This window comes from Octopus bimaculoides, chromosome 3 (genome assembly GCF_046866305.1).
Source record: "Octopus bimaculoides isolate indiv1 chromosome 3, ASM4686630v1, whole genome shotgun sequence".
Classification (NCBI taxonomy): Eukaryota; Metazoa; Mollusca; class Cephalopoda; order Octopoda; family Octopodidae; genus Octopus; species Octopus bimaculoides.
In genome coordinates this window covers 17,152,202-17,167,176 of record NC_142930.1, presented here as the reverse complement: position 1 = coordinate 17,167,176, position 14,975 = coordinate 17,152,202, and the positions used below count along the sequence as shown (strand labels likewise).

The following is a 14,975-nucleotide window of genomic DNA, read 5'->3' as shown; positions in this document are numbered from 1 at the left end:
AATATTTCGGGTGCATTTTGTTGATGTGAAAAGAGCATTGCCAAAATATGTTCCGTATATTGTGCAAGAATAAAAAAAAAATACTCCGAGAAAATGGTGCCACAACAAAAGATCATCTCGTGTCTGTTGACAGAGACGTTTAAAGAAAGGTAAAACAAGTGAGGTAATATTTAAGGATAAAATAATAGAATTCAAAGTACCATTTTGTGAACTCTCTAGCCCAGTTTTCTTTCTGGCTTCTGTTGGAAATATTGAAGAATATGCTGCCAACCATTCTGATTTCATTGAAGAAATGCTAGCTGCGCCTAGTAATAATAACAAAATGAAAGAAAACATGAAAACATTGTAATCAATTAAGAACAGTAATGCTGCTCTTGTTTTATCATTTGGAGTCCTAAATTATGGTAGGTGGACGGGTGTGTAAGAATGGGAAGTGTAACATTCTTGCATTTATACTACACAGAAAATAAAGGAGAAAAACATGGTATCAGCAAAATACAAATATGGCTCCAAACGGGTGTAACAATTATGTACGGTTAAATTTTTGTTTGTGTTCTACAGAACACGACTAGTATTTCCAGATTTACTCATGAAATAGCCGTCACCCAGTTTAACACTATTATCTGGTATTGTGTGTCCTTACCAGTGTCTACTCTGCTGTAAACATTCAGGCCAGGACATTGGGAGTGATACATCGCTCTTTCCCACTAACCTTAGAGGCCCTGTAAAAAATCATGAGCATTCACCTTTCTCCTGACTAAACAATAAAAAAAGCAATATGAGAAAGTCTCAACTCCAGTGTGTCGTAATTTCAATGCTTTAAAGTAGTTCTCTTATAGTTATATTCGAGGTTTACATGTGTTTTAGTTTCAATTAAGTTATTCTTGTGGTTTAGCTTTTCTCACATTATATTGCGGGGAGATTTTTAAAAAATCGAAACCCAGCGTGTGTTTAACTAAATTACGCATCATGTCACTACAGAAATAAGTGTCACAGCTTCACCACCACTGATTTACGTAGTCGTTGGACTTGCTGGAAATAGTAGTCAAACCCCCACCTCACATATCGTTCTCCAATTTCTTCAAACATACAATCCATAATAGGGTTCTGTGAAAAAGAAGGGGAATATTCAGGGCTGACATACCTTTGATCTAGGTTTACTTTTTGATCAGGGCTAATTTGTTGAAGAGGGTCGAGTATGGAGGTAAACAACAACGATAACAAACAAACTTCTTAATATATTTACCTGGTGATGTTGCTCCTAGTTTTCCGTTTAAGATGTTTCCGTTTAAATGATGATGTGGGTTAGGGATAAGGGTTGGTCCAGGAGATAAATCGTAACCGTAGCTCGGTCTTCGACCCTCCCTTCGGTTACCATCAATGGCTGCCTGCAATTCCTGTGGGGAGCTGAGTTTTAATTTCTCGCATTCGTATGGGTAGAGGTATTTCATGTATCTGCAATGGATAGTTGACAAAATAGATGTTGTAGAATATGTTAAGATATTCGCTTCATATTTTGGCATAAAGACAACACAGTCAGTGAAAGTGGGTAAATCAATTACATCGACTCCAGTGCTCAACTGGTACTTATTTTATTGATACTGAGAGGAAGAAAGTCAAAGTCGACTACGGCGAAATTTGAACTCAGAACATAAAGATGGACGAAATACCGTTAAGCATTTTGTCCGGCGTGTTAACGATTCTGCCAACTCACCGCCCTACTGATGATTAAAATATTCTTTTCTACTCTAGGCACAAGGCCTGAAATTGTGGAGGAGTGGGCCAGTCGATTATATCGACCCCAGTACGCAACTAGTACTTTAATTTATTGATCCCGAAAGGATGAAAGGCAAAAACTCAGAACATAAAGCCACAAAATCCGCTTAGCATTCCGCCCGGCGTACTAACGTTTCTTATTTCTATACTGCCTACAAGGGGCTACACACAGAGAGGACAAACAAGGATAGACAAAGGGATTAAGTCGACTATGTCGACTCCAGTGCGTGACTGGTACTTATTTAATCGACCCTGAAAGGATGAAAGGCAAAGTCGACCTCGGCGGAATTTGAACTCAGAACGTAACGTGTGTGTATGTGCCTGTGTATGTATTTATGTTAGAGTATATGTGCATGTATCTACGTATAAATTTTTTGCAGACATAAAATAATTCACTAGCTGACCACGTGCCATCAATAATGACGGTTAATTGTAGTATTTTATATATAAATAAGGTACAAAATAAGGTATATAATAATCACACATTCACATACTTCCCTTGTACATGCATACACTTATACATATACTCACACAAAGTTGAAACGTTGATTTTCACCCCTTCCTTCCTAATTCATCTATCAGCCCTTCCTTTCTCTCATTGCTATAGCTTTCTCTCACTCCCTCTCAGTCAGCGCTATTGTTCTCATAACAACCCCTTCATTGAATTACTATTTTCTCTCCTCCTCCGCATCCGGCGTGATTCTGGACAAATATATATTTATACAAATATATAAAAACGCTACGCTCATTATCATATTTGGAGATTATGCCACCTGTTACCGAAATTTGACAATTTGCGTTGTCTTATGAGTGCCTTGTACTCTTATTCATTCTGCAACATCTTATATGTTGGTATCATGTTTAACTCTTAGTATTTTTTATCAGGATTATTATAAATATTATAGTTATCATTGCCCTTGTGGCAAATATAGAAACAATTTTTATTATTAATACTAGCATTGTTATTATCACTGGTATTATTATTTAATTTTATGGTTGCGAGTTTGTTTATTGCTTCAGTTGTTACATTTTATTTTTATTATTTTGGTAACAAGTTGGATTGCCTGTTTTAATAATTAAGACCAAAAGAATCAGCTAAGTGTGATTCTTGAAGAATCTCAAGGAATACGTTGCCAACTTGGTCTCCAGAGGAAAGTTTAATGCAGCGTTTGATAGAGTTTCATGAGTTGAGAGAAAGAATGAACGAATTATATATATACATGCATACATGCATACGTGCATATATACATACACACACATATATATACTTATATACATATATAATATATACATATACATACATATACATACATATACATACATACACACACACACACACACACACACACACATATATATATATATACATACCTACATATATACATAAATATACATACATACAGACACACACACATACATGCATATATATATATATATATATATATATATATATATATATATATCACATATACACAGAGATAATTGGATAAGGTAGGTGCAGACTGATAAATTAGATAGATAGATATAGATCAATAGATAGATACATAAATAAATAAATAGATAGACAGACAGACAGACAGACATATATATAGATAAATAAATAAATATATATATATATATATATATATATATATAGAGAGAGAGAGAGAGAGAGATAGATAGATAGATAGATAGATAGATAAGCGGGAAAAGTGTGTGGTAGATTAATGGTTAGATAGAGAAGTTTTTATATCTTCTAAATGAGCGTAACTTTGGTCAGGTGAGAACGAAAATACAGTTAAATGTGAGGAGGAGCAAGTGGTGCAGGAGTGTGAGTTTTGTGGGTAACTGCGAAAGTAGGAGACATGAAAAAAGAATATGAAACGCAAAGTTAAGTCACATACAAAGTTTACACTTAAACACAGGTAATATGTGATATACGTTATTACGCACACAGGCCCACAGACACACATACACAAACACACACATACATATGTATGTATATATACACTCACATGCACAAACACACAAACATGCACACATATACATATACATCTGTGCATATATGTTCATCCATGTGTGTGTTTCTATAAATAATATATATATATATATATATATATATATATATATATATATATATATATATATATATATATATATATATATATATATATATATATATATATATATGTATATATATATATATATATATACTTTATTTAAAAGCAGCAGAAATATTTAAAAAAAACTGTTACTCTGAGTTTCACGTTCCCGTTCATCAAAATTGTCCGTTGAACGGGAACGTGAAACTCAGAGTAACAGTTTTTTGTTATATTTCTGCTGCTTTTAAATAAAGCATATTACTCTACCTCTGGTATTTGAGTGCTCTTTTTTCCACTTTGTTGCACATTTCATGTGCTTACTCCGGTATATATATATATATATATAGGCTATATTAAATCTCTGACCGAGATATTTACAGTAGCAATACAGAATCGTAACATATAAGTGCCAGCCAAGTCCTACACGGGACAGTGCTATTGACGTTTATAGCCCCAGGAAGACATCAAATCGAGCTGGCAAACGACACACATTCTCTGTCCGATTAGTATTTGCGAGGGGAAGTCATCGCTCTCATCTCTAGCCTTACGTGATACTCACGGACTCGAGTTTCTTGGGTCTATAAACCTCAGTAGCGTAGTCTCGTATAGGACGCCACACTTGGTTGGCAATTATATATATATATATATATATATATATATATATATATATATATATATATATATATATATATATATATATATATATATATATACATATATATATATATACATATATATATATATATGTGTGAGTGTGTGTGTGTGTTTGCATATATATATATATATATATATATATATATATATATATATATATATACATATATATATATATATACATATATATATATATATACATATATATATATATATATATATATATATATATATATATATATATATATATATATATATATATATATATATATATATATATATATATATATATATATATATATATATATATATATATATATATATATATATATATATATATATATATATATATATATATATATATATATATATATATATATATATATATATATATATATATATATATATATATATATATTATTTGTCGCTGGTGCGTGGCCTAGTAGTGAGGATGTTGCACACCCAATCGCAAGATCGTGGTTTCAATTCCTGGACCGGGTGGTGCGTTGTGTTCTTGAGCAAAACTCTTCATCTCATGTAGCTCTCAGATCACTTCGACACCTGCCAAGTGGTACACCGCACACCTGTTAGGAAACGTTGATTTTATAGAAGGACGGAGCTAATGTGCACTACATACATTTGATCATTATAAACAAACCATTTGAGCCGGTTTGCTCAGCAAGAAATTACAGAACCTTTTTTCTCGGTCTACGAGAGACTCTTATCGTCATATTATTTAATAACTGGCTTCTGGTTTCAGTCATTTAAATGAGCCCATTACCTAGACATCGCCTTCAAGTATCTAGCCGATTACACCTAGCGTAATACATATTTAATTTGGTTCTTCTTTTTTTTTTTTATTACTAATTTTCACTATACCGAGAGCCTCAACATAATCAACACTCCTTTTCAGAGCAATGAAACATAGATAGTGAAAACAACACAACCCTCTCACGCGCGTAAAGTGTGTGCATTTGAATGTGTATGTGAATGTGTGTCATATAGATATCAGTGTGCGTCTGTATGTATACGTTTGTGACATTGGTTTCTAAATATTCATTACTAATTTTGGCACAGAGTCAGTAATTTCGGGAAAGGGCATAAGCCCTTTTCATCGACTCCAATGTTCAACTGGTGCTTATTTTATCGACCCCGAAAGAGGTGAAAGGCAAAGTCAACCGCAGTAGAATTTTAACTTAGAACGTAAAGACGGACGAAATGCCGCTAAGCATTTTGTCGGGCATGCTAACGATTCCGCCAGCTGTCCGCCTTATATTGATTTATAAATATTGGTTTCAAATTTTGGCACAGGGCCAGCAATTTTGGGGGAGGGCATATGTCGATTACATCGATCTCAGTCCTCAACTGGTACTTATTTTATCGACCCTGAAAAGGGTGAAAGGCAAAGTCAACCTCGGTAGATTTGAATTTAGAACATAAAGACGGAAGAAATGCCACTAAGCATTTTGTCCTGTATGCTAACGATTCTATCTGCTCGCCGCCTTGAATACTGGTTTATAAATATTGAAATTTTAAAAATTTCTATGGATATTTGAAATTCCATAGAAAAACAGAAGAATGAACTGGTGTGCGTATAATAATAAATAATAAAATTCTGAAGTAATTCCTAAAACACGCTTAATATATAACGTCCAATTTTCGGAAGTGAAATTAAATTTATGCCAGTAAATTAGTAAAAATAGTTAGAAAATTAAATACGGGGGAAAAAAAAAAAATTAGTGTGACAACTTTCTAAGCGAGTATGTCGTCATTTTGTTGTTAATGTAATATTGAATTGTAAATTAAAATAAAATTATTTGCCGTTTCTCATTTATTCTGACGGAAGAAAGCATTCATAGAAATTGATATTTATGTTATATGCAAATGTTTTGTAGGGAAAGAAATACAGCGATTAACTCCTTCTTTTTTTTTTCCTATATTAGACGTTTATGCCAAAATTCTAATTAAGTTGATTCACGATTTCTCGCCAGAGGTAAAAGAATAAAGTTAAACAGAATGAAAGAATTAAAAAAATAATAATCATAAAAAAATCGCAAAACCTGCTTCACTTTATTATATTTTAGGCTTGCAATTGCAACAGGCATGTTTGTTGTCATTTACCTTCATCATTATCAGCATTATTACTATCATCATTATCATCCTCATCATCATTGTTGCTGCTCCTGCTTTTCTTTATGATGTTTTTTTTTTCATTTTCTACGTAATAATATTGCTGTTAGCATTGTTTTAATTTTTCTTTTTTTGGGGGTTTTTTTTTTCATGTTTTATCTTCCACGTGTCAGTTTAACCTCGGTGTTATTTAAAAATCTCTATTTATTATTTAGTTTCGTCAGGCAACTGGTAGTAGCTAGAAAGCCAGGGTTGGAGTGGGAGGAACAAGAGGAAGAGGAGAAAAGGAGAAAAGGAGGAGGAGGATGAACATGAATTGTGAGAGGAAATGAGTTATATTCTGAATCAATGTACCTCACTCTAAATTAAAACCAGATTACTTTACTATTTCCTCCATCACCTTTCTTGCTTAAATAAGAACCAGTAATACACAGCGGTTGGTTAAAACAATTGTAAACCCTTCACTCTAAATTATAGTATTATGCATAATGTAGCAAAATCCGTATATTTTTAACCGGCCTTGTTAAGTTGCAATCTGTTTACATGCGGATTGATAAATAGATGTTCGGTTTCGATTGAATTGAGAACAACCAAGAGAATACTTACCAGTGGAAAAATCTCTCTTAATCCTACAATCGTCAAAGGATTTCAAGTAATCTCACCATTCGCAGATAAAGCCAAACTATTTGTTAAGAACTTTGCATCAAATTCCACGCTAGAAGATTCTAACCATTCTTTTCAGATTTCCCCACGCTTACAAAAATAGCTTTATTTTTAAATTTAGAGTATCTGCCTGGAAATTTTCTAAAATTTTCTAAAATCATAAATGCTTCTCATTGTTTTCAAAGAACTATCCTTTAAAATTACTTGAATCCTAGCGAAGTTTTTAATCATTGTCTTAAGAAAATGTTTGCTTTCCTAGTTTTTGAAACTATCCATAGTTTGCCAATTTTTAAAGAATCCTGTTGAGCGTATTGAGCGTCCTCCCCATTTCAATAAGCCTGCCTAACATCATAAGGAAGATAACTCAATCTATCATTAACAACCATTTAATTAAACACTTGAATAAAACTAATATCTTCAGTGGGAAGCAATAAGGGGTCTTCTAGACTCCTAATCATCATTCATAGGACAAGTAGTGCAATGGATATCCGTTTTCATACTTATGTTAACTTTGCTTCATACACCTTTGACAAGTTATGGTATAGAGAATTACTTTAAAAACTCAACAGCTCTGGCAGTGTTGTTTCTTGTAACAGAGAATAAAAACATTTCCTTGTTTGGATAGGCTCGGTCTTGAATTCGCTCCTGATTTTTACTGAAACTCAAATATTACGTCTGTTGCCTGAGTGATGATTAGAATAGTGGAGTTGGTTGACCACTCAAATATTTTCTCACCTGATGCATTATTGTATCTCTATAAGAACTGGATACGCCTCCAAAATGGAATCCTCCTCTCTCATTTAAGTAGGTTCCTTCAAGTATGCTATTTACTTGCGACAAAATGCAGATTCAGACGCGTAGTCTGCAATCTTGGTGTTCACTCCATCACTCCAACCACTCTATCATCGACAGAATGTCACAAGTCTGACTCTTTTCTTCCGTACTAGTATAAAAGATATTTGTATGCGCATCAATCAATACAAATCCCGCCAATCCGGAAATTTCCTAGTAGAACTCGGGGTACCAAATTTAGCGAATTGCATTACTGTTTCCCGGATAACTTATGAACACTCTAAGTCCTGCGTACAAAACCATTTTCCCCATAACAGCTGAACTGTGGAATAAATTTTCACCCGATTGTTTTCTTACAGAACACATTAAATTCAGATTTTTACAATTACCTTTCCTAATACAGTCAGTTTTCTTTGATTAAACGTTTTTATCGGTACTTTTTTTATCATCTCATTGTATTTCATTGTATTAGCTCCTTTATTGTAAGCTCAATTACAATGTTTCATAATCATCATTTTTTCCTTGTTTCAGCGATTCTCATTCAAAAAATTTTATGAACGGTTTTACTGCCATGTATACCATTTTTTATTTATTACCTCGACTATGCATTACTGGAGGGTGTTTTTGTATTTTAAAAGTACTTTTAAAAGAGTCCTTAGAAAGTTTTCGAATGAGACAATAAATACGGAGTACTAGGGAAGCACTCGAACATCGAAACGGTTTCACAGACCTGGGTCAGAGAGTTAGTGTCGCTTCTTTTGCAAAGCTATAAAACACAAAACACAATAATAACTTGCACTGCAGCACATTTCAGTTCTTGGATGAAACTAGGAAGGATACTCTTCCCGAATTAATTTCTTTTTATTTTTATCTTCCACTAATCTACAGTAATTACTAATTACAAAGTTGTACTATAATATGTAGTGTACATCAGTGAAAAAAAAGAACTATGTGAGATATGAGTTATGCGCGCGTACACTAAAGGGTAAGGGATCTCAGGCTTCATTGATAAAACAAAGCGGTTGCATCATGATTTGAAACAGATATTCTTTAGTAAGTTGACCGATATTGTATGATATATATATATATATATATATATATATATATATATATATATATATTTAGTTGTCAGTTTTGGGACTGAGCAGTAGTATATAGTTATTTGCATATAAAATGCATCGATACGTCTTGCCCTCTCATCAAAATGACATATCAATTTATATAGATAAAAATACAAAATTAAAAAATCATAATCAACTAACTGCAGGAGCAAAATCTCAAAACATACTAAGGTAAAAATGAAACGAACATATATCTACGTAAGTTGATTAAATTAAATTACAAGACAGATGTATTGAAGTTAAATGTCGTGCCAGATTTAATTTGAAAGAGTTGAATTATATATATATATATATATATATATATATATATATATATATATAATAGGTAGGTATTAAAAAGTTAGAATTTGTAAGTGTACGTATGTTTATATATATATGTGCATAAATTTGAATATACCAACACACATACGTATATATATATATATATATATATATATATATACATGCGCACGTACAAGGAAATAATTAGATTAATAATTAAGTAAAAGATAGAGGGGAGGGAATGAAGTGTAATGGAAAGAAATGGATAGATTGATAAATAGATATATTTTGAATATTTTGAATTTTAATTATATGTAAATTCATTTTATATATTTTACAGTCATTTTTTTCTAAATTTATTTCAAACATATATTTTCTGTATATTTTATTCAATCTAATTACTTTCCATTGATATATATATATATATATATATATATATATATATATATATATACATTATATGCATATGTGAGTATGCCTGCGCGTGTGAGTGTGTGTGTGTGTGTGCGAGTTGATATATGTATATATGTATATAAGTATATATACACATATATACATACATGAATACACGCACCTATGTGAATGTGTATACATATGTGAAAGTGCATACACAAAGAAATTTATTTCATATACTTTCTATTCAATTATATGTTCCTTTATTAGTTGACATATTAATATATATGTATGTCTACGTATGCGTGTGTGTGTGGTGTGTTGATATATAACATGAATAAATGCATAAATATTAGAGAATAGAATTCGATATTAAAGCATTATACTAGTTGTATTTCTACAGTCTCTAGATAATACAGAAATGAAGTATAATTCCATGAAATACACGTGAATTCTATTTAAATAATCTCAGTATTTAATGGAGATTTTTATGTACAGTCTTTATAATCTTACTTATATTCATAGATAATTTTAGTTTTCTGTCTTCATCGTTAACTTATTTTGGACAGAAAATATTTTTTAATTACGAAAATCAGCAACAATAAATATTTGAAATAAACATATTTATACGTAGATTTATATACATACAACAAACAGCGTGCGCACAAAATCACATACACACACATAGATATTTGTATAAATATGCATAGATAGTATCGCAATTTAGGAATGTTTTTCTCGTGTGTGCAAGTGAGGAAGTGAAGGAACGAATGTGCTTGCGTGTGCATGTGTGTGAATTAATTATACTTTGATTTCTTCAGAATTGATGCAAAGTACATTTTTATCACCGAGGAGCACAGACGTGGTCGCTTTCAATATTGTATAATTTATGACTATTTTATAAATAGTTTATGAAAGGCTGTGTTGCCCGCTCTCCTTCTAAAAATTCAGAACAAAAACAATTGAAATTAAAATATTCTGAATCGTTCAATCTTGATGTCTTACTGCTTTTGCCAATTAAAACTGTGGAATCCAATCTTTTCAGAACACACACACACACACACACACACACACACACACACACACACACACACACACACACACACACACACACACACACACACACACAATCAACATTTCAACGACTACGTGAGTAAAAGTGTTGTACATACATTTCCTCACTTAAGCAGCTTCAGTGAAGTGAAAATAGCTTCGGTTTGTTCTTGCCTTTACGCTTCTTATCACATGAAATAGATTTGACCAGTGAGGAATTCATTTTCTAAGTCAATTTCAGGTTATTTTCAAAGACTATATTTCCTTCAAGACTAGTATAACTGATGGGCAACAGCCATAAACTTCTGAGCTAATATATATATATATATATATATATATATATATATATATATATATATATACATACATACACACTCACAGATAGATAGATAGATAGATAGATAGATAGATAGATAGATAGATAGATAGATAGATAGATAGATAGATAGATAGATAGATATGTTTTGAGTAAAGTCTGTATTTAAATGCCATGACTAGTATGCGAAAACATCATTTGAGGTTAAATCCATTGCCGCATTACGATAAAGAGTTCGCCTCCATCGAGATATCTTTCAGGGGTCGTGCCTATGGACGTATTGTTTTTCTTAGTATAAAAGTAAGTGATATAAGGGAAACAAGGAATTCGTAGACAGAGAGAGAGAGATGGTGAAGAGAATAGCGGCAGAGAGAGAGCTCGCGACAACAACAGAGTTAGAGAGTGATAACAAAAAAGCAGAAACAGGATGATGGACAGAGACCGGGACAGGGAAAACGATAGAGAGATGGAGTTAAGATTTTAAATCACTCACTGTGTTCTCAATGTGAACGCTGCACTTGTTATGGACGAAGGCAAATTTAACCCTTTTGTAATCTCTCTCCATAATTTTTTGTTTATAACTTCAACGAGCCCTCCTTTTGATACAACCAATCGAAATAATTCGTATAGATCCAACGTTTGCTTTGCCATAATTGGTATTCTGTTGACAGGTGTACCTGTAAGAGAAAGAAACAATTATAAACAACAGATCAAAGATGGTTTTATTTTTCTCTAGCAGTGGGGCTCAACGTAAATCGGGCCACACCGTTAAAGGGGTTATTTGACAAACAACGTACTAATTGAACCACATCATATATGGTGGGTGCTGAGAAGTTCCTGCCTCTAAGGCACGAAAGGCCTGGTGAGGGTCCAACTTTCTGAGTTCTTTTACCGGGCTTAGAAAAACTGAAGGACAGTTGCAATAAATGTGAATCTGAGAGGGGAATATATTGAATAAATCATAATTAACTCATCCTCCTGTATTTCCTTTCACCCAAAGTCAGGAACTTTTCAGCACCTCCTCGTATTAAATAAATTATAAATATTTGATTGAAAAAAAAAAAGAAGAAAAAGCGAAATTGAAAGAATCATAAGGAGAGAGATATAATAAAGAAACTGGAAATTTCCAGAGTCAAAGATATTCGGTGCACCATACTAAAATACATAATGGGACGCATGAAGCATGAGTGCCTCAGATTTTTCATATTTGATAACCGCAAATGAAGAGCGAAGTGTTGATTATGTTGTGGCTTTTGATATGCCACAATATAATGACAACTAGTGATTAAAAAAAAAGGACCAAATTGAAATAAGTAATACGGAAGATATAGTCAACCAAATACTTGAAGGAGGTGGCTAGACATGGGCTCATTCCAATGACTGTAACCAGAAGCCAGTAGTCAAGTCATATGATAAAAGTATATTGATAGCAGTCTCTCGTTGTCCTAGAGAGCGTGTTTCATGACAGCAAATGAAAAGCGGTGAAGTTTTGTTGTATTGTTTAATAAATCGATCTCAGTAACGGGGATAGATTGTCGCCCCGAGAAATGTAACGCAGAATTGTAAAACTAATTACGAAATTGTCCATAAGCTTGATGTATTCAATGAAGCTATTTTGCATCCATAGCTGAGAGAGAGTGAGAGTGAGAGAGAGAGAGAGTGAGAGAGAGAGAGAGAGAGAGAGAGAGAGAGAGAAAGAGAGATGGATCCCCCCCCCCGTCATCGTAGACTTACTGCTATATAAAAACAGAGCTAATAGTGTAAAGGAATAGCCATTAGCCTCTTTCTTAACTATCACCAACAACATAACCGATTAAGAAATGTCTATGTTGTACATATAGCAAAAATATCAAGGAAATTTCCATCAACTCATTTTAGAAAAATAATGACTGTGCAATGTAGACCTCGAAGAATGGGTTGAGGGCTCCTCATTGACCTCAACCAGGGTTAATAATAAACGACAACGCAAGATATACTTACTAACTGAAAACAGTATCGATGTTTTAAAGGAAGTACGATAGTCTACTATTTTTAGCATCTCCACCATTTTATGATTTATATTAACATGCTATTAGTTGCCCCAGTAAGATCACACAACCTAATGACTGCAATTAGTATATACGAAGTATTTATTTAGAGATCTCACGCGAACGATTGTTTTTTTGTTTTTTTTCTCAACTGCCAATCTGACAAGATATCGACATCAGCCTGAAATGACGTCATATTTCAGATAAGTATTACAATGTTTATATCGTAGATTTTTTTTTTTATATAATGCTATGATATTAGCTGTTCCAATATCACCATTCTCCGATAACAGGAGTCATATTATCAGTCCGGAGGTCAGATAGAAACTTAGACGTGCTCTGCCAGTAATCTAACAATTTGTCGACCCTGCTCTGAATGTTGTCACAATTTTAGAAAGATATAAAATAATAATGTTGCTGTATAATATACGTTATCAAATATGTAAGAAGCAAATGAACTACGAAAGATAATCCCTGCTCACTGAAGTCCTACAGATTCTGTGAGCTTGAATTCTCGTTTTGATACATGTAATGTAGTAAGTTGAAGAAAATAAAGAAGAAAATATAAATGATTATAAATATACATAGTAAAAATCTTTTTTTTTGTTGTTGTTGTTTGCCTGTTATTTTTTGTGGGCTATGTTTTATAATTTTGTCTTAAATATATTTTCTGAAAATAACAAACAACTATATGTTGTTCTATTTCATTGCTCATATTGATTATTTGATAGTTGCGACAAGAGAGACACTAAAAAATACAATAGATAATTTAAAATAAAAATTAGAATAAGATGAAAATTACAAAGTACAATAAATAAACGATAAAACAGATAAAATAAAATTACAGTATTTTTTCAACGAGAGAATTTTTATTTCAAAATCTCAAGTTGTTGTTGCTTTAAAAAATATGTTTATCACATTATATATTTATTTATGTATGTTTTATGCTATTTACTATTTCTAGTTCTATAACATCTCTTGTCGATCAAAATATACGATTAAACTGGATATAAAGCAGCCATTTTGAAAACACAGATAAACAAATGTAGCAAACACGCAAGAACAGAATAACACAAAATATGGTTATTTTGTTACGAATTAAAAGCGATCATGTTGTATGAAGACAGAAAAAAAAGCTAAATTTATATCTACATGTGTTTATGTAATTGTATGTACACATGTGTGTGTGTGAGTGTGTGAGTGTGTGTGTGTGTGTGTGTGCGTGCGTGTGTATGCGCGCGTGTGTGTATGTGTGTCTGTGCGTGTGTGTAAGTATGTATGTACTGAGACATTGTACGAATGTGCAAGCAAACCACAACATCTATAAAAGTACTCAATCCTAAAAGTGTGGAGATACAGAGAAATATGAATAAGGTTGTCCATTACAATTTCTGAAGAATTGCGAACTGAAACCGCAATATAATTCTAATACTGAACCATTTCAGTCATTGTTATTATTGTTCAGGTCACTGCTTGGAATCGAACTCGGAATCTTGGGGTTAGTAGCCCCAAGACACCTGAAGAAGGGTGGAGGGTATACCAGCCGAAACGTTGTGTTAACAACAAACAAGATGAGGACAAATATCCGTCGAATGTAAATAATGTAAATAATGTACATTTCAGTGATGTTCGCTATTTGGTTCCCCGCCCCGCGACACAAATACGCTTATATAGTTTCTTGTATGCATATAAGTTTATATACTATATA

The 14,975-nt window shown here is 32.6% G+C and overlaps 1 protein-coding gene across 1 annotated transcript in view; it reads right to left on the bottom strand.

The window, feature by feature from the left end:
* LOC106874175 (AT-rich interactive domain-containing protein cfi-1) overlaps positions 1–14,975 on the bottom strand; it is a 373,160-nt gene that overhangs the window by 25,241 nt on the left and 332,944 nt on the right. The window contains exons 4-6 of the mRNA XM_089348638.1: positions 11,734–11,917; positions 1,247–1,455; positions 201–305 (exon numbers count right to left, since the gene is read on the bottom strand). Coding sequence (XP_089204764.1) covers positions 201–305; positions 1,247–1,455; positions 11,734–11,917 — 498 coding nt within the window. The remainder of the gene's footprint in view (positions 1–200; positions 306–1,246; positions 1,456–11,733; positions 11,918–14,975) is intronic.